General features: G+C 58.9%; 1 protein-coding gene across 5 annotated transcripts; it reads left to right on the top strand.

Moving 5' to 3' along the window:
* The first annotated feature begins 58 nt into the window (after positions 1-58).
* On the top strand, positions 59-26,520 carry LOC117646958 (ankyrin repeat and sterile alpha motif domain-containing protein 1B-like). Of its 5 annotated transcripts, none has more exons than XM_034388365.1 (15): positions 59-307; positions 4,203-4,283; positions 5,103-5,259; positions 6,458-6,729; positions 6,899-7,297; positions 7,371-7,509; positions 7,913-8,018; positions 8,106-8,614; positions 12,012-12,192; positions 13,448-13,645; positions 19,686-20,168; positions 21,054-21,196; positions 21,273-21,419; positions 21,522-22,415; positions 22,496-26,520. In XM_034388365.1, the coding sequence occupies exons 1-15, from the start codon at positions 204-206 to the stop codon at positions 22,772-22,774; spliced, it is 4,092 nt and encodes a 1,363-aa protein (XP_034244256.1). In that variant the 5' UTR covers positions 59-203; the 3' UTR covers positions 22,775-26,520. The 5 variants fall into 5 exon arrangements, with proteins under 5 accessions (XP_034244256.1, XP_034244253.1, XP_034244254.1 ...); XM_034388362.1 differs by having other exon boundaries at positions 7,371-7,518; positions 13,451-13,645; XM_034388363.1 differs by having other exon boundaries at positions 7,371-7,518; positions 21,525-22,415.
* Positions 26,521-26,562: the final 42 nt, after the last annotated feature.

Genomic DNA, 26,562 nt, shown 5'->3' with positions numbered 1-26,562 from the left:
GGGGAAAGGGGGTCGGAGAGGGGGCGGGGAAGTCGGCCCAGCCCAGTCGACAGTCGCTTGTTTTCCAAAACAGCAGCCGCCCTGCCTTTAGTATCAGCATCATGGCAGCTACGGATCAATGAACACTGAATTATGTTGGGGAAAATGTGGAATTTCGGAGTGCAGTCTCATCGTTTGGCGAAGTGAAGTGAAATTGATGGGCCATGGGCAAGGATCAGGACCTCCTGGAAGCGGCACGAAACGGAAACCTAGCGGTCGTCGAAAAAATCCTCAGTCAGAGAGCCAAGAGGAGTGGCCCTTTAGCAAGGTGAGAAGTGTCAAAAAAGGACTAATTATCGCTCCCGTCTTGGTTTGAGGCTGGTTTACGCCAGGCGGTGTTGCCCTCGTGATGTGACCCGGCCCAGTGGACGTTTCGCCGACCTGTCTGTGCTGTTTTTATGTCAAGGAGACGCGGATATCCACAAAGTAAAGTGGTGTAGGTTAGGAAGGCCTGTGGGAGGTAAACACACCCTTTCGGAGCAAGTCTCATTTTTCAGGAAACGTTACGCTCTACTCTTTGGACTGGAGCTTTCAGACCGCATGACTAATTTGGGGAAATCGTCTGCTCGTTTGTGGAAAATGTTTGTGGGGGTCAAAGTTTAATTGTGCTACAGGGAATGTTACATGTCTTCTGCTACAAACCCAAGTGTTTAAAATTTTTGTGCTGATGATGAAAACGATGAAGTGTCTTGTAAATGGAACTTGTGAAGAGTGAGGTTGGTTTCATTTGTTTCATAATCTTTTTGTTGACGTCCTGAAGTGATGTTATTTTGTGAAGAGGTTATGGAATACATTATTGTACCTACATGGATTTGCAATAATTGATGGAAGACAGTTGTTCCTCTGTCTTCTCCGCTGCTTTCCTGTTTGTGAAATTCTTTAATGCCTTACCATGTCCTTACTGTCATGAAGGAACTCTCCAAGTTGACCTCTAAGTGGTGATTTTGTTATGTTCTATCGCTACAGAATTGATCGTAAATAATCTCAGAGAGTTGGTTGATACATCTACTCTTAGGTTATGTCCTTACATGTGATGTGATCTCCTGTGCACGTGTCTGGGTTCACAACATCCAACTTGCGGAGCTTTGGATTTCTTGAAACGTTTTCTGCATCGGGTCTGGATTTGAGCACTGCTGACTCACCAGGCCATCTGGTATTAAATGAGATTTGTGTGAAACTGGGGCAGATGCAGGGACCATCCATAAGCTACCTTGTTTTTTGATTTGGCAGGTTTGCTTTTTTTGTGTGGCCATGAGGGAAGTTCCAGGGCGGGAAGGAAGGGGGAGGGGGGGAGGTAAGGGGGGGGGGGGAGGTAAGGGGGGGGGGGGCACCAACTGGTGGGGCTGCTTGACGTACGGACCCTGGGCCGCCGTGGGCAGCCCTGCAGACTGATTCCGATAGTCGTTCTCGCCGCTCTGTCTCGCTCGCCCCATGAGTGCGAGAGAGACAGAGCGACCAAAACGACTCTCGGAAATCAGTCTGCTGGGCAGGCGGCCCTGGGCCTTGGAGCCGGCGTGGCGGCCACGGCGTCGCGGTGCTCCGCGCGCGTTATCACACTGTGCAACAAATAACGGGTTTGGGCCGGCCGTGTGGTGCCGTTTGGCGCAGTGTGGTGCCGTTTGGCGACGGCCCCCGAGGCGATAGCGCTGTGCTTCTGTGCCTCTCGCCGCGCCAAGCCGCGCGCCGCTCCGTGCCCTATCGCCCTATCGGCCTATCGGCGCCGGCCTCCCATCGCAGCCATCACAGCCATCGCGGAATGACGGACGCGACCTTCGTCCGCACGCACTGCATCGTGTGCTGCAGCGTGTGCTGCAGCCTGCACCGCACGCCCTGCCTCACTCGTTGCGGTGCGGGAGAGACAGAGACATGCTCGGATGCCTGGCCTAGGCCCGCTGGCTGGCCGATATCTTGTTGTTGGTGGCGGTGGCGGCGTGGGGGCGTGGTGCCGTGGCGGCGTGTCCCGCGCGCCCTGTGTCACCGTGCCCCCCCCCCCCCCCCCACCGCCAGATCCACCTGGAGAAGCTGCCGCGGGCTGCGGCGGGAGCGGGGGGTGGGGCGGCGCCGGTATTGGATTGACAACTCTTTGAGGGGCGGCGGAGAAGAAAAGTAGGTCAGTCATGTCGACCTGCTTGGCCTGCTTGCTGACGGCCGGCCCGGCCCCTGCCAAGCGCGTGCCTGCGCCTGCAGACTGATGCCGAGAGCCGCTGCGCCATCATGGGGCGTCCCGTACAGGTGCGAGGGAGGCAGCGCGGCGAAAACGACTCTCGGAAGTCTGCTGCTTGGCTGCTTGCCTGCCTGGGCCGCGTGGCTGCACGACGTCGGGCCGTGGCGTGGCGCCCTGGCGCCGTGCACCTGCCGGTACCAGTGCACCAGCCGGCCTGTTCGAATTCGATCCGCCTTATTGGCTGGCCTGGCTGGCCGCGCCGCGTCGCGGGGACCGTCCCTCCACGCGGACGGGACGCTCGGCACAGTACGTCGCTCCGCACTCGTGGGGCGAGAGAGGCAGACAGGAGACCGACGCCGGCGGATTGCTTGGTGTCTCTGTCTCTCTCTCGCACACGCTCGTGGGCCGGGGCACAGTGGGCCAGAAGACCGGCGGAGGCGGCCAAAACTCTAGACGCGTTTTGACCTCCAGAGTCGCTAAATGGGACTCGAACCGAACGTGTGACCCACCAATGGATTGCTCTCCGAACGAGGAATCCATTGGTGGGGTCACACGTTCGGTTCGAGTCCCATTTAGCGACTCTGGAGCTCAAAACGCGTCTAGAGTTTTGGCCGCCTCCACCGGCTTCTGGCCCACTGTGGGCCGGGGCCGAAGGGGTGCGAGAGAGACAGAGGCGCTGTGCAGTGTGCGTGCAGGCTGTGCAGCGTCATGCGTCGGGGTGCTATCGCGGGGCGTCTGGCGAGCGGCCCAGAGCACTACACACCGGGCTGCGTCATTTCACTTGAAGCGTCAGCCGGCGGCGCTCTGTCTCTGTCGCACCCGCGGCGAGGCTTGCGGGACGCGCCCCGCTGATAGGGTGCTAAAACGAGGCAACGACCAGGCGGCCCCAGGCACTCGTCACGGTGGCGGTGGCGTCACAGCCAGAGTAGGGAGTCGCGCGTGACCCAAGTCAAATTAAAAGTTGAACTAGAAAACAACTCGAGAATGGGCGTCGAAACGAACAGGCAACATTATGCTGATTTGTGTAACTTTTTACTTTCGGAAAGTTGCTTTTTTAAAGAATTATTTTGTGCACTTGGTGGACTGAAAAGGATGTATACACGTTGAAATTGTTCCCCTGCTCTGAGCGCACGGACCGCGGACCGTCGCGGGGCGTAGGCAAGGGCGTGGGCAAGCCAAGCAAGCCCGAGGCTCGAAGAGGGCCAGCCCGGCCGGACCGCCCGGCCCGGTCATCGAGTCGAGTCGAGTGGAGGCTTTGGTCCATTTTTAAGGAGCCACAGGGGCGGACCGGGCGGCCGGACCACTCATTACGAGCAGCGGCTTCGTCGCTCTGTCTCTCTCGCGTGTCTCGGCCCTCGAGTGCGACAGAGACAGAGCGCTGTGCCGAGCCAGCCTGCCGGGGCGTCTGTGTCCTGCGAGGGCCAGGCCGGGCCAGGCCGGCGAGGGGGCTGGGGTGAGGTGCCTACACCGTGGGTGCGGGCATGTGCTGGTCTGGCATTCCCCGCACCGCGCCGCGCGGCAGGCCGATTCCGCAGTGTGCCCTCCTTCGTCGCGCCGTCTCTCTCGCACCCTCACGGGGCGCCCCGCGAGTGCGAGAGAGACAGACTGCCTCGCCGCCCACTCGGCTGGTATGGCCCGCAATAACGCACGGTCGCTGCGACACTGCGAGGGGCGGCGCATCAACGGCCAAATTAAGATCTCTCTCTCTCTCTCTCTCTCTCTCTCTCTCTCTCTCTCTCTCTCTCTCTCCTCTCTCTCTCTCTCCTCTCTCTCTCTCCTCTCTCTCTCTCCTCCCTCTCTCTCTCTCCTCTCTCTCTCTCTCCCTCCCTCCTCTCTCCCCCCTCTCTCTCCCCCCTCTCTCTCCCCCCTCGGTCTCCAACTCGTTCGATGCTTGTTGACACCTTGCTTGGACAACGCGCCACTGTGCAATCCACCCAAGCGTACTCTCAAAGTCACGGCTGCGACAAACTCTCACACTGTATTGTCTTTGTTGTTGCAGTTTGCGCCGAGGCCCGGGCGCTAATGTCCAAGACAGTTGCGGATACACCGCGCTCCACCATGCCGCTCTCAACGGCCACAAGTGAGTATATACCCGACGAAAAAAAAAATGCTATCGAGCCATCTGCATTCAACTTTATTGTTTTTATTGGAGTCACTTGACTCAAAGCCACGCCAAGCAGGCGCAAGTCTGGGCCGCTTCAATTGCTTTTCTCGGCTCTGTCAAAGCCCCGCGTCGCGAAGCGCGAAGCGAGTGGAAACGTAGATGGAAACGGCCGATAGTACCTGCAGGCAGGTCGGTTTGGGTGGAGACGGCGGACTTGACTTTAGGCCTTGACCTCTGTTTCACGTGCACCAATGCATTCCCCTCCGATCGAACGAGGAGTCTGTGGGTACCAAACCGTCGAGTGTCTGAATCGAGTCCCGTTCGAGGTCTGCGCCGGCCGGCCGGAGAGTGTCTGGCTGGACGGCTGGGCTCGGGTCCGCCTGGACAAGTCGCACGGAGAGACCGGAAACTCACTCCAGTGATGGCGCTGCCGCGCTGCCGTCGCAGCACCACATCCCCATAAGGTCGTACCGGTTGTCCTGGCAGCTCTCGGTGGAAGTGACCAGCCACCGGGCCTGCGGACAGACAGGCGGGACAGGGACAGGCCGGGCGGGGGCGTACCTCGGCGCCTCAGCGGTTAGACCGGAGCGAACGAAGCATTTGCTTCATAACTACTAAGAAACTGAAGGCATTGTAGAATGCCTTCGTAGAGTTTTTACTGTGTACCTCCATGACGGCGCTCGGCTCGAAGGCTTTGCGGGTACTTTACGGACAGGCCCTTCACCTCCATGACCAGGGCTCCGCGCCAAATTTTTTTTCTCTGTCCGCCTGTTTTACAGTGGAGTCTGTTCGCAGGGACGTGGTGGCGATGCTGCTCAGCCACGAGGCCTCCTGCAACGTGGTGGACGACAAGGGGTCCTCGCCGCTGCACCTCGCCGCCTGGACGGGCAACGGCGAGATCGTCGGGCTGCTGCTGCACCAGGGCCCCTCCGTGCCCAACGTCAACCTACTCGTGAGTGGACTTGCCAGAAGACCGGTGGAGGCGGCCAAAACACTGGACGCGTTTTGAGCTCCAGAGTCGCTAAATGAGACTCGAACCGAACGTGTGACCCCACCAATGGATTGCTCTCCGAACGAGGAATCCATTGGTGGGGTCACACGCTCGGTTCGAGTCCTGTTCAGTGACTCGGGGGCTCAAAACGCGTCTAGTATTTCGACCGCCTCCACCGGTCTTCTGGCCCACTGTACGAAGGGAGGTTTTTGCTTGTACAGCCAAAACCAAACCCGTTTCTTATTTTCGTTCGAATGAGCGCCGCACGAGGATGGAACGGGGAGAAGGAGAGGAGGACGGAGATGGAGGAGGAGAGGGAAAGAAAGTGGACTCGAGCGGCCGGCCGGCCGGGCCTGCTGCTCGGACGTCGCGTCGTCTGTGTGTCCGCGAGCGCGCACTTCCTGGCCGCCAACGCGGTGCCGCCGTGCCGCCGTGCTGCCTTGCCGCGCGGTGCTCCCATTTCCGCCGTGCGCTCCTCCGCTCCCATGACCCCCCCCCTCACCCCCCCCTACCCCCTGGCCTGGGCCGTCCTCACACTCAGTCGGTTTGCAATTAACGGAATCACACGTGACCGCATCGCTCCACCTGCCCGCCCCGCCCCGCCCCGCCCCGCGCCTGCCGATATTCCCGCTTGTAATAAGCGTGAGCGTGCGTTATTCCACTCGTGGGAGCGTGAAGGATAGAAAACGCACGCCCCCTGTGTGTGTGAGGCTGTGTGCGTGTGCGCCCTCTCGTCTCAGCGCCCGTCGGTTCGGCCACCCTCGGTCCGCGTGTCCCCGTGCGCACGGGTGTTGACGCGTTGCCTATCCCCGCGGCGCGCTCGCCTCTTGGCGGGCCTCTTGACTCGGCCCGTGCTCATTCCTCATTTTTGGCGTCGGACAGTGGGCCAGAAGACCGGTGGAGGCGGTCAAAATTCTAGGCGCGGTTTGAGCTCCAGAGTCGCTAAATGGGACGGGACTCGAATCGAACGTGTGACCCCACCATTGGATTCCTTGCTCTGAAAGCAATCCATTGGTGGGGTCACACGTTCGGTTCGAGTCCCATTTAGCGACTCTGGGGCTCAAAACACGTCCGGGGTTTTGGCCGCCTCCACTGGTTTCCTGGCACACTGTGGTTTGCAAACGGCCTGTGCCTAACCGACTGACGGCTGCCCTTCCAGACGCGGTCCAAGGAGACGCCGCTGCACTGCGCCGCCCAGTACGGCCACAGCGCCGTGGTGTCCATGCTGCTGGAGAACGGGTGCGACTCCAGCATCCGCAACGCGCGCGAGGAGAGCGCGCTGGACCTGGCCGCGCAGTACGGCCGGCTGGAGACGGTGGAGCGGCTGGTGCGGACGCACCCCGAGCTGCTGCAGCCCTACGGCCACCGCGCCACCACCTCCACCATGTTCCAGAACACGCCCCTCCACCTCGCCAGCCGCAACGGCCACAGGTCAGTCACGTCAAACATGTGGGAAAGTTAATTTTTGATTAATTTTTTTCCAAAGCTAATCCAATTTTTTGAAAAGTCGATCCATTTTTTTGTTTTGAATTTTTCTGAAGCTGATTGTTTTTCAAATTTGGTTTTTCTTTGTACGGAGTGAGTGTGCTGCTGGTTGCAGGGCCGTGGTCGACCTGCTCCTGGACGCGGGCGTCGACGTGAACGTGCGCACCGGGGCCGGCACCGCCCTGCACGAGGCCGCCCTGCACGGCAAGGTGGAGGTGGCGCGCGCGCTGCTGTCGGCCGGCGTGGACCTCCGCGTCCGGGACTCGAACCGCAAGACGGTCTCGGACCTGCTGCGCGACTTCCCCTCCAACGTGAGCCACGAGATCGACGCGCTCATCCGGCGGCACCGCGCGCGCCGCGGCGACACGAGCGACGGCGAGGACATGGGCCACCACAGCCCGCGCAGCCCGTACGACAACGCGTCGCCGCGCGGCGCCTCGCCCATGGGCCCGCCCGGCGGCTGTTCCCCCAGGGGGTGCTCGCCGAACCACTACCCGTCGTCCGCCATGTCCATGTGAGTGTGGTGGCGGTACACTGCAGTGATTTCGTTGAAGCAACGTACTGACGGGGTCCTTGTGTGTTCGCAGCGCGAGCGAGTCGAGCTTCGGCCGCGACCTGGACCAGATGAGCCTGTCGTCCGTGGCCTCGTCCACCTCCAACCGACGGGGCGAGAACATCTACCTGCCGATGGGCGGCCGCAGCCCCGGGTCGACGTGCAGGATCTCGGTAGGCGACGTGGGTATCGCTCTCGCCCTGTGTCGACGCCGAGCGGCGCACAGTGGGCCAGAAGGCCGGTGGAGGCGGCCAAAACTCTAGACGCGTTTTGAGCTCCAGAGTCGCTAGACAGGACTCGAACGCAGCATGTGACCCCACAAATGGATTCCTCGTTCAGAGAGCAATCCATTGGTGGGGTCACACGTTCGGTTCGAGTCCCTTTTAGCGACTCTGGAGCTCTGGAGTTTTGGCCGCCTCCACAGGCCTTCTGGCCCACTGTGCGGCGCGTTCGTCGCTCTGTCTCTCTCGCACTTGTTGGGGTGCGAGAGAGGCGGAGCGACGAAGCGCTGTCTGGAGTCCGCGTCCTGGTTGATGGCGTTGGCAGTGGCTGTACCGATCCTCTGTTCGCTTGCAGCCCACGCCGCCGAAGAAGCCGCCCAGGAGGAACCTGTCGGTGTCGCCGACGCACCTCACCGCGGACTCGACGTACGAGTTCCTGTGCCTGGCGCGGTCGGGCGGCGGTGAGTCTCCAAACGAAAAGTTGCTGTCGGAAAATGGGTTTGCCTGGCGGTATTTGAACCCGTGTCTTGTCTCTCTCTCTCGCACAGCCGGCTCGCCGGGCAGCGTCAACTCGTCGCGGGGCACGTCGAGCCTTCGGCGCGGCAAGAGCGCGGACCAGTACGTGGAGATGAAGCTCCGGCACATCGACATCGAGGACGACGGCGTGCTGAGCTCGGCGCCGGGGACGCCGCTGGGGGGCGGCGCGCCCGAGCAGGCGTCGCCCTACGAGGAGGTGACGATCCGCACCATCAACCCGCGACGCAAGCTGCGCCGCGTGCACGACTCGCCGCGCGGCCCCGGCGGCGGCGCGCGCTCCTACGAGAACTGCGAGCCCACGTCCATCCCGGTGCTGGTGACGGTGCGCAGGGACTCGATGGACGTGTCCCCCATCGCGGCGGCCATGGCGCTGCCCGCGCCCGCCATCTCGCGCATGCCGCTGCGCGAGCTGCCGCTCAGCCCCACGCACTACCAGCAGCCGCCCACGCCCGACCACCCGCCGCCCTCCGCGCAGGCCGCCGAGAGGAGCATCCACGAACGCATCCGGCCGCTCAGTCAGGTGCGTTTATGTCCCTCCAGCTGGCGCAGCTGGCGCAGCTTTCAGGTCGACTTCTGCCACGAGCACCACATGCGGTTGTCCTGCAGGTCCTTCCAGCGCAGGCACTTCTTGGCGGGCGGGCAGGGCGCGCGGGCGGGGCAGGCGCAGTCCTGGGGGCACGGCGGGTCGCGGGGGCACGCCTTGTCGCCGCGCTGCAGGTGGGCGCGCGGCGCGGGGCAGGGGTGCGGCGCGGGCATCTGCTCGCACTGCAAGGACCGCGACGTTGAGGACGGCGTCGAGCGCGAGGCCACGTCCACCATGGTGCCCACCTTGAGGTCGCGCTGGCACGGCATGTCGGCGGGGCACTCCGACAGTCGCTGCTCCGGGGGCGGGCACGGGGGCGGCGCGGTCGGGGGGCAGGCGCGTTCGACTGGGCACGGGTCCGGCGGTGGCGGCGGCTCCTCGGGCTGCTCGGGCTCGGGGTAGACCTCTGGCGCGGGGCAGGACAGCTCGGAGCGCCTGTCGCGCAGCCTCTGCGCCCCCAGCACCCAGATGTTCTCCGACATGGGCTGCGCGAGGACGAGCTTTTAGGGCTGGGCGTCGCGGCTTGGGGCGCGGGGAGGCGGAGCAGAGGGCGCGCCACAGTGGATTTGCCGGAAGACCGTTGGAAGCGGTCGAAATCCCGGACGGATTTTGAGCTCCGAAGTCGCTAAATGGGACTCGAACCGAACGTGTGACCCCGCCAATGAATGACTGTCCGAACGCGTCTAGAATTTCAGCCGCCTCCACCGATCCTCTGGCCCACTGTACGAAGGGTGCACCTGGCCGTACTGGTCCTTGTAGTTCTGCAGGCCGATGTGGCACTCCCTGCCGAAGAACGTGAGCACCCAGTGGCGCTTGCCGCCCGCGGCCGCGGCCAGATTGAGGCAGGAGGCGGCGTGCTGCAGCACCACCCTCATGTTGGGCGGGAAGGTGCCGCCATCCGTCTCCAGGCGCTTGTTCTTGTCGGGGAGCAGCGCGCGCCAGCGGCAGTACGTGTCGCAGTTGGTGCTGAGCTCGAGCTGCGGGCAAACCGAGAGGCCGAGCCGACGCGTTGGAGACAAAACTCTACTCGGCGACGCGCTCGCGGAGGCACGGCGCCGGCGAGGTAGGCAATCCGCCCGCACGCGTGCGCGCAGCGCGGTAGCATTGCCTACCTCGCAGGCGCTCCGGACCCAGTGTTGCCACATGCCAGGCGATGCGCCAGTGTTGAAAAGTTTCCCAACCTCACCTCGCCTCTACTGGGCGTTGACTCGGAGGCAGGCTAAGGGACTCAAGTGCTCGGGGGCAACACGCTCGTACCTTGGGCGGGCCGCAGCCGACCTCGTTGGTGGTGTTGCAGACGGCGCGCACGAAGAGCGGGCAGCGGGTGCCGGCCTCCACGGCCCGGAGCGTGAAGCACTGCCCGAGGCGCAGCGGGCAGCCGTCCAGGCGGTCGGTGCCGTCCTCGGCGCACAGCCGCCACGCGTTGCGCACGCAGGGCTCGGTCTGGGCCGTGCCGTGGATGGCCGAGCCTGGGGGCGGCCGTCGCGGCGGTTACGCACTCGGCGCACAGTGGGCCAGATGACCGGAGGAGGCGGTCGGAATCCCGGTCGCGTTTTGAGCTTCAGAGTCGCTAAACAGGACTCGAACTGAACGTGGTGGGGACCAATGGACTCCTCATTCGAAGAGCAGTCCATTGGTGGGGTCCCTCGGTCGGTTCGAGTCCTGTTTAGCGACTCTGAAGCTCAAAACGCGTCAAGAGTTTCAGCCGCCTCCACCGGTCTTCTGGCCCACTGTGCGGGGTCCTCCAGGACCTCGCTCCAAAACAGACCGTCGCGTTACCTTCGCTGAGGAACTGGCAGCGGTCCACCTCGGCGGCGTCCACGGTGGCGGCCAGGAACACGCCCAGGTGGCCGCGGCCGCCGGCCAGCGAGAAGGCGGGCATGTCGGGCGCCAGCACCTGCACGACGGCGCCGAGGCGCAGCAGCCCGTCCGGCATGGCGAGGCTCTGCGCGCGCAGCAGGTTGGCCTTCATGCGGCGACTGTTCTGCAGCGCCGTGACGCCGCGCTCGTAGTCCTCGCGGAACTTGTCGAGGCGCGCGCGCTGCAGGTGCTGCGACGCCTGCCACGGCCCCACCAGCACCTCGTGGCGGTAGGGCCGCAGGTCCGGGGTGTGCCACTCCTCCAGCATGGTGCTCGGCATGTCGGCGAAGGCGGCGATGCCGGCCCGGGCCCCGCCGCGCTACCGGCTCTGCCGCGGCGGATTTGTTTTGGTTCCGGCCACCGCCTGCCGCCGCCAGGCCCGCCAACAATCCCACAGCCCGGCGCTGCACAGTGGGCCAGAAGGCCGGCGGCGGCGCACCAAACTTAAATCGCGTTTTGAGCTCCAGAGTCGCTAAACAGGACTCGAACCGAGCGTGTGACCCCACCAATGGATTCCCCGTCTGGAGAGCAATCCATTGGTGGGGTCACAATTTTGTCCGCCTGCACCGGTCTTCTGGCCCACTGTGCACTGCCAACTGTGCCAACTGAACATCCGAGCGGCTCGAGTCCCCTCCCCCTCTCCTCCTCTCGGTCATGGAAAGGGCGTCATGTAGGCCTCCAGGCTGACTCCACACAGTGCCGCCTCCGTCTCTCTCGCACTCGCGGTGCGCTCCATGGGGTGCGAGTGAGACAGAGCGATGGCATCGGGCTGCCGCGCCTCATAAAGCCTCATGCGCGCGTCAATTAACTCGCTCTATCTGCCGGCCTAGTGCCTGGGCGTGCCCATGCGCCTCTAGCGCCTCTAGCCGGCCGCCGCTCTCCCATCGCGCCGCTCCGCCGCTCCGCTTAGCCGCGCGCGGTCCGCGACGCGCCGCACTCGTCGGCGACGCACTTCTAGTCCGTCTTGGCGTTGGCGGGGTGCGCGCCCTGCGCACCACCCACCGCGACACTGGCAAGAGCCCGCGGGGCCGCGGGGCCGTAGGTCAGGGGGTCCTTGACGGTGTGGGAGGGGAAGGGAAGTGATTGCTGGCGATATTTAAAGGTCAGGACCGTCGCATCTATTTGGCAGTGGGGTATGCAGCATGGGACCGAGGCCGAGGACGTCTGCCCGGGGTTTCCCTGCTTCAGTTGCTTTCCTCCCGGGGTTGGCCTCAGGCGTGCCTTAGCTGTTCTGGGTTCTTGGGATCGTGGTTCGCGTTTCGGGGTTGGCGGTTCGGGGTTCGCGGTTCGGGGTTGGCGGTTCGGAGCTCGCAGTTCAGGGTTCGCGTTTCAGGGTTCGCGTTTCGGGGTTCGCGGTTCGGGGCTCGCAGTTGAGGGTTAGGGTTTCGGGGTTCGGGTGGGCGGTTCGTGGTGGGCCATGTGGCTGTGCTCGGGCCGCTCGGGGCTGATGTCGCTGGTGTGCCGCTGCCCGCAGGAGTACGCGCAGTCCCACAAGCGCAGCTCCAGGGACATGGAGACGGAGACGGACGACGACCTGCTGGTGTGCTCCGTGTGGAACGCGCCGCCCGGCTCGCTGTCCGGCTCCATCTGCTCCAGCATCTCGCTGCACTCCGACAACATGGTCGAGGAGTACATCGGCGACGCCCCCTTCGCCGGTGAGTATCCGCGCCGCGCGCGTGTGTGTGTGTATGTGTGCCTGTCTGTGTGTGTGTGTGTGTTAATCCGTGTTGGCCGCGCCCCATATGGCTCTCAGTTACTCTAACATTTTGCGCTCGCACACTGTACTAGTCGGTCGTGTCTACTGCTCACATTCACGTACACGACCACCGACCGATCAGTAATCTCATTCATCCTCACACACTGACACAACTCTCTCTCACACACACACATTCATTCGCATAGCGGCAAACTCTCTAATGAATCTCCCCTCACCAACACAGCCGCGAACACTGCAGCCTTGCCCCGCGTAAGTATGTAGTCCCGTCCAAACATCCAAACCGGGGCACAGTGGGCCAGAAGACCGGCGGAGGCGGCCAAAATTCTTGACGCGTTTTGAGCTCCATAGTCGCCAAATGGGACACGAACCGAGCGTGTGACCCCACCAATGGATTCCTCGTTTGGAGAGCAAGCCATTGGTGGGGCCACACGCTCGGTTCGAGTCCTGTTTAGCGACTCTGGAGCTCAAAACGGGTCTAGAATTTCGGCCGCCTCCGCCGGCCTTCTGGCCCACTGTGCGGGGTGACATGGCCCGGTGCTCACGCGTGGGCACCAAGTTTCGCACTTTCAGACAAGAAAGAAACGAAGTGGCGCTACCCCGTGTGGGCGAGACTCCAAACCACATTGGCGGGTACTCACGGGGTATTGGCACAGTAGATTCTGTTGACTCACTCTCAGTGCCTACACTCACTCACTTCAAGCTTCCTTCCAACGGACATCGCGTCGCGCCGCTTGGTTGGCCTGCGTGTAGTACACTGTGTTGTACGCCAGTTCTGTGTTCTTTGGCCGCCGCGCGTCAGCCCAGCCGCTAGCTAGACGCTTGCAGAGGCTTGGCCGTAGAAAAGAATCTTCCTTGAAATCTGCGGCGTGTACATTTTGTTTGCGGCTTGAGTATTTTTCGCAGTGTGTCATTAACCGAGATTGTTCGGGATGGGTGTGTCTGTGTGTGTGTGTGTCTGAGGGGTATAGATGCCGCGTTTGTAGCGCACGCGCTAGATTTGTAGGTGTAGTTTTCTAGATTTGTTTGTCTAGCCAGCTTGATGTAGTGCCGGCCACCGCTGAGTGCTACTGCAGTCGAAACTGTCCCCTACGGCGCTCTACTCAGTGCGTCAACTTGAAAACACCGAGACCTTACAGCTATGAAACCCTGCCCTATCAAAGGAACATCGGAGAAATAGTGTCAAATGGTTGCAGCAGACGATTCTGACGACTCGTGGACGCGGAGTACCTGGGGCCGATGGGGGCGCCCCGTCCCCCGCAGCCCCCTGGTCGTCCAAAGCCAGCAAGGCCAGCCCCAAGGCCCCCAGGGGGGCTCCCCGGGCCCCTCACAGAGGCCCCCGTCCTGTAGCGTTGAGGCCGTGTCCGGGCAGGCCACCTCGGCCACCACGACAAGTAAGGCACCGCACTGCACGGCAGCCGACGGCAGCACCGAGGGGGCAAAAACTCGGGATTTTCGTGTACACATGATTCGGAAAACGCAATGATGGCGCATGGTTTTAATTGATTTTTGCCTTATTTCGCGACGCACCAGGGTGATGTTGAGCGTGATTGCGTGTGATTGTGTTCGGAAAGAAATGATTTCGGACTGATTTGGCCTGGTTTCGTGTGATTCTGCCTAATTTCGGTCGATTTTAGTGATTTTGGCTGATTTCGGATTGCTTGATTTCGCGTGATTCTCAATGATTCGCGTGTGATTTCGGGGGCCGTGTACACATGATTGCGCGAGTTTTTGCCCCCTCGGGCAGCACAGCCCGCCCCGCGGCGCCCCGCCCCGCGGCGCCCCGCCCAGGCAGTGGCTTCACGGCTTCGCGGTTCCATGGCTGCCAACACTCGAAAAAAAAAGGGCTGTGTTCATACTGCTTGCGGTACTGTGGACGCTAAATCGCATCATCCCCACCCTGGAAAAAAAAGAGATTCCCCATTTGGAAATGTTTGTTTGTTTGATTGGTTTCCTTGTTCCCATCCCGATTGTTGTGGGGCTTTTGATCCGTTTCGACGAAGAGGATCGCCATGCCGTGTGTGTGCATCGTACGCTGCTTCTCGCTTTTCATCATCTGCACAGTGTCCCCTTTTCTGTTCTGCGCATTTTACGTTGCTGCCAAACTGGGGCTACCGCTTTCCCGCTTACATCATCAAAGGTGACCCCACGTGCAAGTTTTCCTGTTCGCCTTTTTTTTTAAGTCTCTCTCACACAGGGCCGTGCGTTATACTACTGATCTTTAAAAGTAGAGAGAGAGAAAAAAGCAGAAAACTGCGGTGGATGGACGGACGAGTGATGGACTCAGTGCGGCGGGCTGCCGTTTAAAGTGTTCCACGAAAATAATCGGACGCGTGGAGGTGTACCTGGCGCCCTGTTCGTTAGGCCAATGCTGCGCACGTTTCACGCTCTGCCTGCTGTGCTGTCTGTCCGTCTGTCTGCCTGTCTGTCTGCCTGTCTGTCTGCCCGTCCGTCTGTCTGCCTGGTCTGTCTGTCTGTCTGTCAGTCTGCCTGCCCCGTCTGTGCGGCGGGACCGATTCAAATGGCCTCGTCATTCCCAGCCAACCCTTCTGCAGGTCCCAATATCTGTTCTTTGGTGTTTACGTTTATAATTCGAGGGTGCTTTGTGTACCGCGCTGGGGGTTCTGCAGTGACCCTAGGACGAGCCCAAGCTGTGCTACTTTTTTTTCAGCTCCCTGCGAAAACTTTAACTGCTTTGTGTGGTGTGACATAGTGAGTGAGTGAGTGAGTGAGTGAGTGAGTGAGTGAGTGAGTGAGTGAGACAGCGAGTGCGTGTGCGTGCTCTAGGTCTCTCTTGCACACGCTGCAGTGACTGAGTGACGCCACCGCAAGGATGCGGTACACCCTGAGTGAGTGAGAGCCGCTCCAATTGGGTCGGCCTTGGACGCCACTTGTTGTTGTTGCTCCTTTTGTCTTTTATTTTTGCTGTTCCTCACCCTCCGTTTTCGTGCAAAATGCGCCCCAAAAGTAGGACAGTGCAGGCTGCTTCTGTCGGTTGTGATTGGGAGTGAGTCCCCGGTGCGTGGCCTGGTCCAGGACGTTGTCCAGGACGGGAGTCGTCCTCTGCCGCCGCGACCCCTTGACCTCCGCCGGGGCCAGGCCTGCCGGGGCCGGGTCTGACCGCCTCATGCCGTCGTGTGTCACTCAGCCTGGGTCCTGGACCCTGGCTCCTGGTGCTGGTCAGTAGCGCGGCCGTGGCGCGCAGCGCAGCGTCGGAGGGACCCGCGAGGTAGTTCGACGGGACGACGAGCCGACCGACGCGTCCTGGCTGTGTCCTGTGGCTGTGCGTCCAGTGGCTGTATGGCCTAAGAGTGTGTGTCCTTGCAGTGTCCTTGTTGGTGTCCCTGTGCTTCCTTGCAGTATCCCCGTTGGTGTCCCTGTGCTTCCTTGCAGTGTCCTTGTTGGTGTCCCTGTGCTTCCTTGCAGTGTCCATGTTGGTGTCCCTGTGCTTCCTTGCAGTGTCCTTGTTGGTGTCCCTGTGCTTCCTCGCAGTGTCCTTGTTGGTGTCCCTGTGCTTCCTCGCAGTGTCCTTGTTGGTGTCCCTGTGCTTCCTTGCAGTGTCCTTGTTGGTGTCCCTGTGCTTCCTTGCATTGTAAGTACTTGTTGGTGTCCCTGCTTCCTTGCAGTGTCCTCGGCGTGTCATCTCCCCGTGTTTCGACTGCCGCTCGTGTTTTCCCCGCTCGGCTCGGATACACGCCGCCGATTTGGCCACGGCTGGCTGCGCCTCGCTGCGGGGGCTTATTCTATTCCACGGCGGGGCGGGGCGGGTGCGCCCGCGGGCAGGGTGCTGTGGCGGATTAATTGTGTTAGTAAATTCCATATGCTGAGCAGCCACAGCGCACCGGGCCAAGATTTGAGCGGGACCCCAGCGAGGACCGCTGCGTAGGACTTGTCAGGGGTCCCTGCGCTGCCAGGGCCTTGGCCAGGGCCTGGAACTCCCGCCGCCGCCCCGCCGCCGGGCAACGCCAAGCAAAGCCAAAGCAAAGCGCGTCAGCGAGTCCCGGACGCTGCCCTCCGACTTTCCGAAAAAGACGAGCCGGGAGTCGCGACGCGGGAAACAACTTTCTTCTCGGATTTCCGCTGGTTTTCCATCTTGATGCGCTGGGCCGCTGGGCGGCTGGGTGGCACACTGGTGTAGCGGGCCCGGGCGCGGCGCGCGTGACGGCGAGGGAGACGGCCACGACGCGCACCTTCGGCCGGCCGGGTGGCCAACAAGGGCGTAACTGCGGCGGCCGCGGCGCCGCGTACGTGGACTCACGTTGCCTCACTTTTCCGACCTGCTGGCGCGGCGCGGCGCGGCAAGACGCGGCAAGACGCGTGCGCGCGGCGTGGCGGCCGGCGCCGTGCTCGGCGTGGCCATGGCGTGGCGGTGCACGGGGCGTGACGAGCACGCCGCGCGGCGCGTGCCGCCCTGGACGAGCCAGTAGTTGGCCATGCACCGCGCCGTGGTTCGGGACGAGCTGGCCGAGGCGAGCGCGTACGCGCGCGGCCTCCGACGCCGCGCCCAGCGACTTGCCCTAGGTGAGCTGCTTCGCGTTCGACGGCCGCCCATTCGCCAGCGCTCCGCTTGAGAGTGGTCGACGCACAGTGGGCCAGAAGACCGGCGGAGGCGGCCTAAACTCAAGACGCGTTTTGAGCTCCAGAGTCGCTAAATGGAACTCGAACCGAGCCTGTGACCCCACCAACGGATTGCTCTCCGAACGAGGAATCCATTGGTGGGGTCACACGTTCGGTTCGAGTCCCGTTTAGCGACTCTGCAGCTCAAAAGGCGTCTCGAGTTTTGGCCGCCTCCACCGGTCCTCTGGCCCACTGTGCGACGGCGAGCTGCACGACCCCGGGGACGCTCGGGGTCGCAGCAGCCCGGCGGATCCTAGAGTGGCCACTTGCCGGTGCACCTTTCCCATCGGCTCGAGTCTGAATGGAGAGAGTGGACTGGACGCGGGTGGCCACCCTAGATCTGCGCCGGCGGGCGGTGCCGGGCCGCGAAAAGCAGCAGGTTGTGTCGTTTCTATACGGGTGTGTTTGGTGCAGTCGCCGACGAGGTGGCGCTAGTGAGGCAACAAGTGGCCGCATCGACATCCGCCGCCGATGGATTCCACCGCGGACGAGGTCAGTACTGCGTCGCTCTGTCTCTCTCGCACTCGCGGGGCGTGCCGCCTTCGTGCCGCGCAGGTGCGAGAGAGAAGCACCGACGAAAGACGTGTTCGGGATCGGCCCGCCGACGGTGTGGCGGCGGCGTGCAATCGCAGTGATAAAAGCGGCGTGGCGATTGGCTGCGGATGACGTCACGCGCAGGTGTGATTACCACCAGTGGCGCGGACGGCGAAGTCGGGCCAAGTTGAGAGCGCCGCGCGGGCCTCGCGCCGAGTCGACCCCTGGGCGCTGTCGCGTGAAGTGGAGGCCATATGTATAATGCGCTCAAGTTCGATCGCCCCCGCCCCCTTCCAGCGTGTACAGTGTACGCGACTCGCGCCCGGATTAACAGCAACACACACTGGAATTACCCTTTCTCCAGACCCGCGTGCTGGAGTCACAATGAGTCTCCACTCGTGGAACAGCGCCTCACAGTGGGCCGGAAGCCGAAATTCTAGACGCGTTTTGAGCTCCAGAGTCGCTAACCAGGACTAGAACCGAGCGTGTGATCCTACCAATGGATTCCTCGTTAGGAGAGCAATCCGTTGGTGGGGTCATACGCTCGGTTCGAGCTTCGTTTAGAGACTCTGGAGCTCAAAACGCGTCCGGGATTTTGACCGCCTCCACCGGTCCTCTGGCAAATCCACTGTGCGCGCGCCTTTTTACGCGGAGCGGAAAAAAGTCTCGTCCTGAGACGCGATGGCGTTTCTGCGGTTTGGCCACGGCGGTCTGCAAGATGGTGTCCGTCGCCACCTTCCTGCCTGGGGCGGGGCGGGGTGGGGCGGGGCGGGGCGTTCCGAGGCGTTCCGGGGGCGTGGTGCGGCGCGGCAAGGCACATGGCGTTGTTTACAGTGGCGTGTAATTAGACCGTTGCTGGCGTAATATGCATTCGTATTTACCGAGGTGGGGGGGGGGGGGGGCTAGCGGGGGCGCAACTGCCAACTTTTTAATTAAAAATGTCACTTGGTGTCGTGCCCGGCGGTGGCGGTGGCGGCGGTGTGGTCCGGCCGACAGGGGGCCTCGGCGGCAGCTGCTGTTGACCAGTGCTTCCGTGGAAATGAACGCTTTGTTTTTATTTTGTGTGCAGTTCTTTCCCTTTCTTTTCTCCTGTCATGCATTTGTATCGCTGCGTGCGTGTGTTTGTGTGCGTGTGTGTGTGTGTTTGACGGGGCGTTGTTCGCGAAACACTTTTCAGCGCAGAGACTTGACGGTCACGGGTGTGGGTGGCTGCTGTGTGATTGTTTTTTAACAGTGTTGTGGACCGCGTGCTGGCGGAGCAGCGCGCCAACATTCCACTTTTCTGTACGTCGCAAACGGCTGGAGATGGAGAAGTCCATGCATGGGCGTGACCCCATCTCAAATCGAATTTTAGACGGGGTCGTCCTTGTGCACGTGCACACCTTTTCACGCCTCCATCCGTTTACGAAATATACAGAAATAACGTAAATTGCAAAAGTGTTGGCGCGCCACGGCGTCTCGAGCTCATCTGTCGTCGCTCGCTGCCGCTCGCCTCGGAGCCCTTTGTCCTTCAGGCCTTTGCGCCTTTCGGCCCTAGCCACCCTTTGAGCAATGGGGAAGTCCCGGGCGCGGGGCCCCAGGCACCGCGAGGCACCCACCCCGTTTAATTAACTTTCTTTTGCATGAATTCGTATTTATTTTTCTGGACGAGATTGCTTTATACAGCAACTAGATGTGTGAGAGACTCCCGGCCGGCTTCATGAAATTTAGAATACCCCATGGTTTAGACGGGGCGGGGAGAAGAAAAAAATAAGAATGCGTGGAAATGAACGGCAGATTGAGTTTTGGGGAGAAAGGTGCGCGCTGCAGGCGTGCGGCTACAAGTATCTGGTTTCTGCCCCATACTCTGTAAAAGAGAGGCCTGCAAAGAGAGTGGACTTCGGTGCTCGGTTCTGGGTTTGTTTCTGGTTTGACACCTCGCAGCGGTTACTGCATTTTGGCTTCCGCTTTTGCTCCTGAGTGCGCCTTGGCAACGTGCATGTCTCTGGATGCAGGATGCTGTCTGTGTGTCCCGCCTGCCTCCAGCCTGCCTCCAGCCTGCCTCCAGCCTGCCTGGCTCGACGCGCCAGACCGTGTGACTGTCACGCTTTAGGGGCCGCGGCTCGGCGATGTCCCCGGAAGTGTCGTAACCGAACGAAGAGCGTTGTGCTGCACAGTTTCGACGAAAACTTGAAACTCGAACGCAGTTAGTCAGTCCGCACAACGCTCCGCGGACATCGCCGAGGACCGCGTCGCACTCTGGCTGGACCGCTCTAAGACCCCCGTGTTCCTCTTGGTTCGCAGGCCTGCTGAAGGGGTCGACGGCGCAGCAGGCGGCGGCGCGCTCCAACAACCACCACCTGCACCACAACAACAATAACAACAACCACCAGCACCAGCCCGCCGAGCGGCCCAAGACGCTGCGGCGCCTTAAGCACGTGTACGACGTGCCGCTGATCCGCAACCCCAGCGAGGCGCGCGGCAACCGCGAGGCCAAGGAGGCCCGCGAGGCCCGCGAGCTCAACGAGCTGCAGGAGACGCGGCAGCGCCTGCTGGCCGCCACCAACAACCACCACCACCAGGCCAACGGCGCCAACGCCCCCAACGGCGCGCCCGCCACGCCCACCACGCCCGGGGGAAGGCCCGCCACCAACGAGAAGCCTCTCAGCCCCTTCGACGAGCAGGAGGAGTGGAACAAGATCTCCGAGATCATGGCCTCCATCGGCGGCGGCCTCGGCAGGGACCCCATGTTCAACGAGCTGGAGAGGGAGTTCCAGGAGCGACTAGGTAACTTTGCTTTTCTGTTTGGTAGATGCGGGGAATTATGCACAACACTACTGCTTAAAAGCGGGCATCAAAGTTTCCCGTTACACTCGCTACCGCCGAGTAGATAATAATCTGAAGAGAGGCCGCTGGCATTTAGCGGAGTGTATTTTTTTTTTTTTGCCGTGCTGCCACCCAGCGCCAACAGCACTCCCATTGGCTGCAAAGCTCACGGATATGAAAAGGCGCAAGCAAAGCGTGAAGAGAAGGAATATTTTTCTAAAAAGAGAAAAGAACGCGAAAAAAAAGAAAGGGGGCTGAGGTGTAATTGGAGCCTGCTGTCCCCGTAAAGACCCCCCATTATTATTATTTTTTATATTTTTTTTTCTTGTTCCTCCGATTGGCTCCGGCCGCGCTGGCAATGGCGCCGCGCGCTCCAGTGACATCTCGGAATTAGAATTAATTGAGTGCGAACGCGCGGGGCGGGGCGGGGCGGGGCGCATGTATACAAAAATCGGAGCCGTCGAGTACGGCGGGTGCGACACGGCAAGTCGAGCGCGTTAAATTAATTGGCGCGTTTCGTAGTCAAAAAGAAACTTGACTCTCGTCTCCTTTTCACGCCCGGCGCCACGGCCCGGCGCCACGGCCCGGCAGCCCCTCACCTGCAATAAGCGCGCGGGGCGTCAAAGACGGCGTGCAGGCCCGGTAGGCCCCGGGGGAGGGCAGGCACTCCGTGGGGCACTCGACGCCCGCGGACGCTGAGATGCGTCCGAATAGGAGAGTGTCGTCTTCGCCCCCGAAAAAAAAGCCGTAGGCAGCGGGCACACTCTCAGTAGCAAGCATTGTTTCATTTTTGGCTGAAACGAGGGAATGTTTGTGGCGATCGTTTGACGTTCGAAACTCTTCCAGGCGTGTCCCGCTCGCCGAGCTGCGCTGAGCCGCTGTCCTCGCCGCTGGTGTGCTCCTCCATCGGCCAGTGGCTCAAGACGCTCGGTCTGGAGGACCTGGAGCAGACTTTCCTCACCAGCGGCTACGACGACCTGGACTTCCTGGTGAGGACCGCGCCGCCGTTTTCTGGAGGCGCTGCGGCGTTTGTTGGCGAAGCGACTTGACGAGTGTGTTTCGCAGGCCGGGGTGCTGGAGGACCAGGACCTGCAGGACATGGGGGTGAGCTCGGACAAGGACCGGGACACGATCCTGGAGGCGTCGCAGCAGCTGCCGTGCCGCGTCAAGGACATCGCGCAGCAGCAGAAGGACGGCGAGGCTGCGGAGAAGGTAAGGAGCTCGTCAGTAGTATGCGAGCCCCATTGTAACGTGAGTAATGGTGGGCGGCCCACTGCCGACTTGGCCCTTGCTCTGACCGACGTGCACGTGCAGCAGGACGCCGCGGCGCCGGACCCCGGCACGCCGTCGCCGGTGGACGACTGGCTGCGGAAGATCAGGCTGGAGCAGTACGGAGGCACGTTCCGGAAGCACATGTACCACGACATGGCGCGCGTGCGGCGCATCTGGGAGGTGGAGCTGACGGCCGTGCTGGAGATCGCCAAGGTGGGCCACCGGCGCCGCATGCTGGCGTCGGTGTGCGGCGGGCGTCGCCAGCTGCGCAGCGGTTCCCTCAACCCGGACGGCGGCCCGCCGCGCTCTGGGTCGTCGCTGTCGCTGGCGTCTGCGCCGACCACCCCCGCCGGCAACGCCCCCGTGGCCGCCTCCATGGCCGCCACCACGCCGACGGGCACCCCCACCGGCACGGCGCCGCAGATCCACGTGCCGTCCACCGCCACGCTGTCCGTCAACCCCACCGGCACGCTGCGCCACTCCAAGAAGACCCGGCCCGCGCCGCAGCCGCCGTCCTCGCAGCAGGACCTGAGCATCCGCGACCCCAGCGAGCTGCTGGAGGGCGTCCCCGGCGCCCTGACCACCACCTGGCGGCACCGGCCGCACGACCTGGTCACCGGCAGCGTCACCTACCTCGCGCACTACTTGGGCTCCACCGTGGTGAAGGAGCTGCGCGGCACTGAGTCCACCAAGAAGTCCATCCAGAAGCTCAAGTCGGCCGAGGGCGCGCGGGACACGCCCGAGATCATGCTCTCCATCTCGTTCCGCGGCGTCAAGTTCCTGGAGCCCGGCAGCCAGCAGATGGTGTGCGAGCACGAGGTGCGCAACATCCACTGCGCGTGCCAGGACTCGGACGACCTCACGCACTTCGCGTACATCACCAAGGACCACCTCAGCAACTCGCACTTCTGCCACGTGTTCTTCGTCGCGTCCATGGTCAGTGTTCTCGCCTCTCTCGCCTTCCCGCCCCCGCATGCCGTTGTGATTGTTAACCGTTCTCTGTTCGACCGTTGCAGGACCAGGCCACCGAGGTCATCATGACGCTGGGACAGGCTTTCGAGGTGGCCTACCAGATGGCGCTCAAGGAGCAGGTGCAGGAGAAGGGACACGGACGCTCGCTGTCCATCAGCGGCCCGACCACGGACGCGGCCTTGGCGACCTCGAACGGCGCGGCCACCACCCCAAGTAAGACGGCCTCCGTCACGGCCAACGGCATCAACGGGTCGACGCACGTGCGCTCCAAGTCCTGCGGCGAGCACCCGGCCCCGAAGCTGGTGCTGACGGAGGACTTGTAGGGCTCCGCTGTTCGAATCGGGCCAGAAATGTCGGCAGCGGGAGGAGGATGGAGGAATCTGGAGCTGGGAGTACGCATTGTACCCGACCACTGTGGAGTCGCGTATTTTATGCACCTAGAGATCGTTCCTTTTTACAGGATTGGACAGTGAGCTGGACTTAACTGTCTAGTCGAGAAAGGCCCAGTTAGCTGTGATTTGTTGACATGGATCTTGTCTGTGCTGCTGCCTTGTGATGTTTTATTCGGGATCCTTAATTTATTTTTAACGCTGTTTACCCTGAGATTTTTCGTTTAGAAATTTAGCAATTTGCAAAGTGTATGCAAAACGTCGCGATAAGTACTCTTTTTAGTCTTTACAGCTGTTTGCCAAATTGACGATTTTCCCCTTTGTTGAGCGGTATACATTTTTAATATTTGTTGTGAAGCGCATGTGATTTTGTGAGTTGTTACCATTATTTAAGCATATCGGTTAAAGTTATATGCGTGTTATTTGTAGCTGTTTTATTTGACTAACTTTTGATGATACACTAGCATGACGATGGGAACCAATGAGATAGCCCCAAAGTTTTTAAGTTCCAGTTGTACATCTGGAAGCATCATTCGTCTTCGCCCATTCCTTACCTTCATTACATTTCCTCTAGTCAGGTCCACTTGTCTCGCTTCGGGTGCCCTAAGTGCCTTTTCATCGCACATTCTTTCCTGCATGCCACATTCCCGTGTCACTGTGCGATGGTCCTTCCGTCGTCTAGTCAAAGGGCACCGGGCGGCCGGGTGCTGCTCACTGCTTCCAACGTCATGCTGGTGTTGATGACGAAGAGATATTCAGTCGCGCTAGCGCGGATATAGGCTTGTATTCTTTATAAAAGTCAAACTTAGAGGTGCATAGCGTAGTGCGTTATCATTTTCAGCTGCTCGGAAGACAGCTTGAGGTTGTGTTAGTGGAAGGACTCTGTGTGAACCTTCTAGCAGGGACTTCTGTGCTCGTTGTCTCGCTAGCTGCGTCACTTGTACCAGCAAGTGCGCTTTCTTGCTACGGCGTGTGTATCGTATGCACAGCAGTGTAGATTTATTTGGAGCTGCCCTGTGCCGACAAAATTTGACGAGCTAAAATTGTACTTTGCACTATGATCGGCTTGGAGCTCAGCTTTCGTTCTACACTTTGTCTACTAAGGCTTTGTAGGTTAAATGTGAATTATATGAAATGTTTCTAGGCTAGAGATTTTTGGATGCTGGATAACATCCCGGTGTTAAGGTATTAATCACACTAGGCTGTTGAGCAGCAATTATGATCGATTTTTGTATTATATAGTGGGTGCTTGCTTGCAGTAACCTACTACCTCGAATTTCCAAACCAAAGTCTTAATGGAAATGAGGTTATATATGTGTTTGATGGTTCACCACGCGTGAACCATGTTTTACTTTTTTCAACCTTCCTCAACTTTCTATTGTACATAAAAAGTTAGAAGTTAGCTAATCATTTTTAAATACGACGTTTTCAGTCAAGTTTATGTCAAAAAAGGGATATATTTAAAATGAATTGTATTTCAGGTGTAAGAGGATAAGTGTCCAGCTTACCAAATGGAGTGTTTTCTCGTCTTATCAAATTTAGAGGAACTCAACTAACTCAGCTAATGAGGTTGAGTGATGTAGGACAGAGTAGTGGTGAACAATGGAATTTTTTTTCACTTTGCTCAAATTTGCTCTCGCTTTAAAGTCACAGTTGGGCTATCATGTGAGACACGCTTATTATCACATCACCTCTGCTCATTTAAAAGGCGAATACTGAATGTAACGGTACATGATGTCAACTGGTCGAAATCTTCGATTTTTGCTGAAATCAATCTGACTTAAGTGTGCTCAAGAGGTCGCTGTCCAAATTGGTGTACCTGAAATACTGTCCAATTTTTGTTTGTTGATGACGTTTTCCATCCAGCATAACTGAGTCCATGCAACGCCCGTCTCGTATTGAAGTTGCCTCTCAGTCGTACGTACGTGTTAGTGTAGTTGGTGTTGTTAATCCTATCTCCTTGAGCATATTTAGACATTGTGATACCTGCAACAAATTTCAATGAAATTGGACGAAGCGTTGCTCTATTAGGGAACCTAATGGACATATTCATTCTTACAATCATTGTTTATACGCATGAATTCATGCTGACTATTATAGTTTTAACCATGACTAATTTTGAGATGCTTATTACTGTAAGGAGCAATCATCTTTCAATATGTTAAAGTAGCTTGTTTATCCTCGTTTTCTTCATGGCGAGAAACGTAGTATTATTTAGAGAGAGGTCTGCCGGCTGCGCGCAGGAATGTACTATGCATGTGTGTTTGTGTGGGTATGAGGGGAGTTTGGTTTGGCAATTTTTCAGTTTGCTTCCGTGGTGTGGATTTGAAGCGACTCCGAAAGATGACAGATGGATCCTAAAGTCTGCAATTTTTTGTGCCATTTTGTGTGGTCATGAGAACGCATATTTCTGCTCAATACTCAAAACAATCTTAAGACGGAATGACTGTCTAGTGTTTTAGACTAGTACCCTTTTCTTATCACTAGAGTCATGCCACGTATCTCATTTGTTTAACTCGTCTTGACAAAATAAGAAGTCTGAATACATGTAAGCGTCGTTTACGTCACATTAGTGTCACGTATCGACTCCCGCGCACAACCCACTATTTTCTTTTTTGGCTCAATGACTAAAATCATTTTATATGGGCCCAAATTAAAGTACAAAGTCGCTCCACCATTGTTCTCGTATGGGGCGCACACTTATAGTCTGACGCAATTGGTGTACCAAAGATATTAACCCCTTGGGGTACAAGTCAAGGGAGTTTCATTTTGCTTCACAAACGCAAAGGGCCAGCTTGGCAAGGAAGTCATCCCACCCTACCCCCACCAAAAAAGTTTTTTGATTATCCTGACCAATTTGAGCGCTTTGTTGCGTGGTTTCTTGCATTTAAAGATCAGTTTTGGGAACTGACTCCTGCTTTGTCTAGTTTGGTAGACTGTCAAAGACGAAAAGGGGCTGTAAATTTGCTCATCATATTTCCTGCTCATTCATCTTTCTAGTGGTACTTATGTCAAAAAGATGCATCTATTCCCTTTCCTGCATTTCCTCTTGTTTTTGTTTTATTCTGTTTCATTTTAATTTGGGTCTGTTTTTTTTTTTAAGATACCTCTCTTCTGCATCTTTTGTCTTGCTAATTGTTATTGAAATCTCTCGTATCTTTTAGAAGGCGTGGTTTTGTTTTGCGTAGCGATTCTACAGTAGCACACGCCCTTTTAGGTTTCCAATCTAGCTTTACGTCGTGTTAAACCTCTGATAATCAAAATATTATCTGACTAGAAACCTCTTACTGAGGTAATGACTACAGAAAACTCACTGCCTCGTACTACTTTTCCTTTAAAAAATGTGTACTGCGCAAAATGCTGCCTGTTCCTTCTTAAAGTCTTGAACTGATAATGTGTTAGCTATCCTCAGTGAAATGTACATATATTTATTGTGTATGTATTGTTTATATTATTATTATTATTATTATTATTATTATTATTATTATTATTATTATTATTATTATTATTATTGTTAAACTGCTACCTCTCAAAGAGGGTTAATAATAACGTTGCAATCGACAACCTAAACATGTGACATAGGTACTGTACGACAAAGTATGTTATTTATAGAGATGGTGCTAATCATCACACCGCGCGTTGTAACCTAATTCCGTCATAAAATGATTTCCATTACCAAAGAGCTGCGTTTTATTTCCCTGCTTTCCCTACACGCCCCAAGG

The sequence above is a fragment of the Thrips palmi genome, unplaced genomic scaffold, assembly GCF_012932325.1.
Source record: "Thrips palmi isolate BJ-2018 unplaced genomic scaffold, TpBJ-2018v1 HiC_scaffold_2, whole genome shotgun sequence".
Taxonomy (NCBI): Eukaryota; Metazoa; Arthropoda; class Insecta; order Thysanoptera; family Thripidae; genus Thrips; species Thrips palmi.
This window is presented reverse-complemented; position numbering and strand designations above follow the sequence as displayed.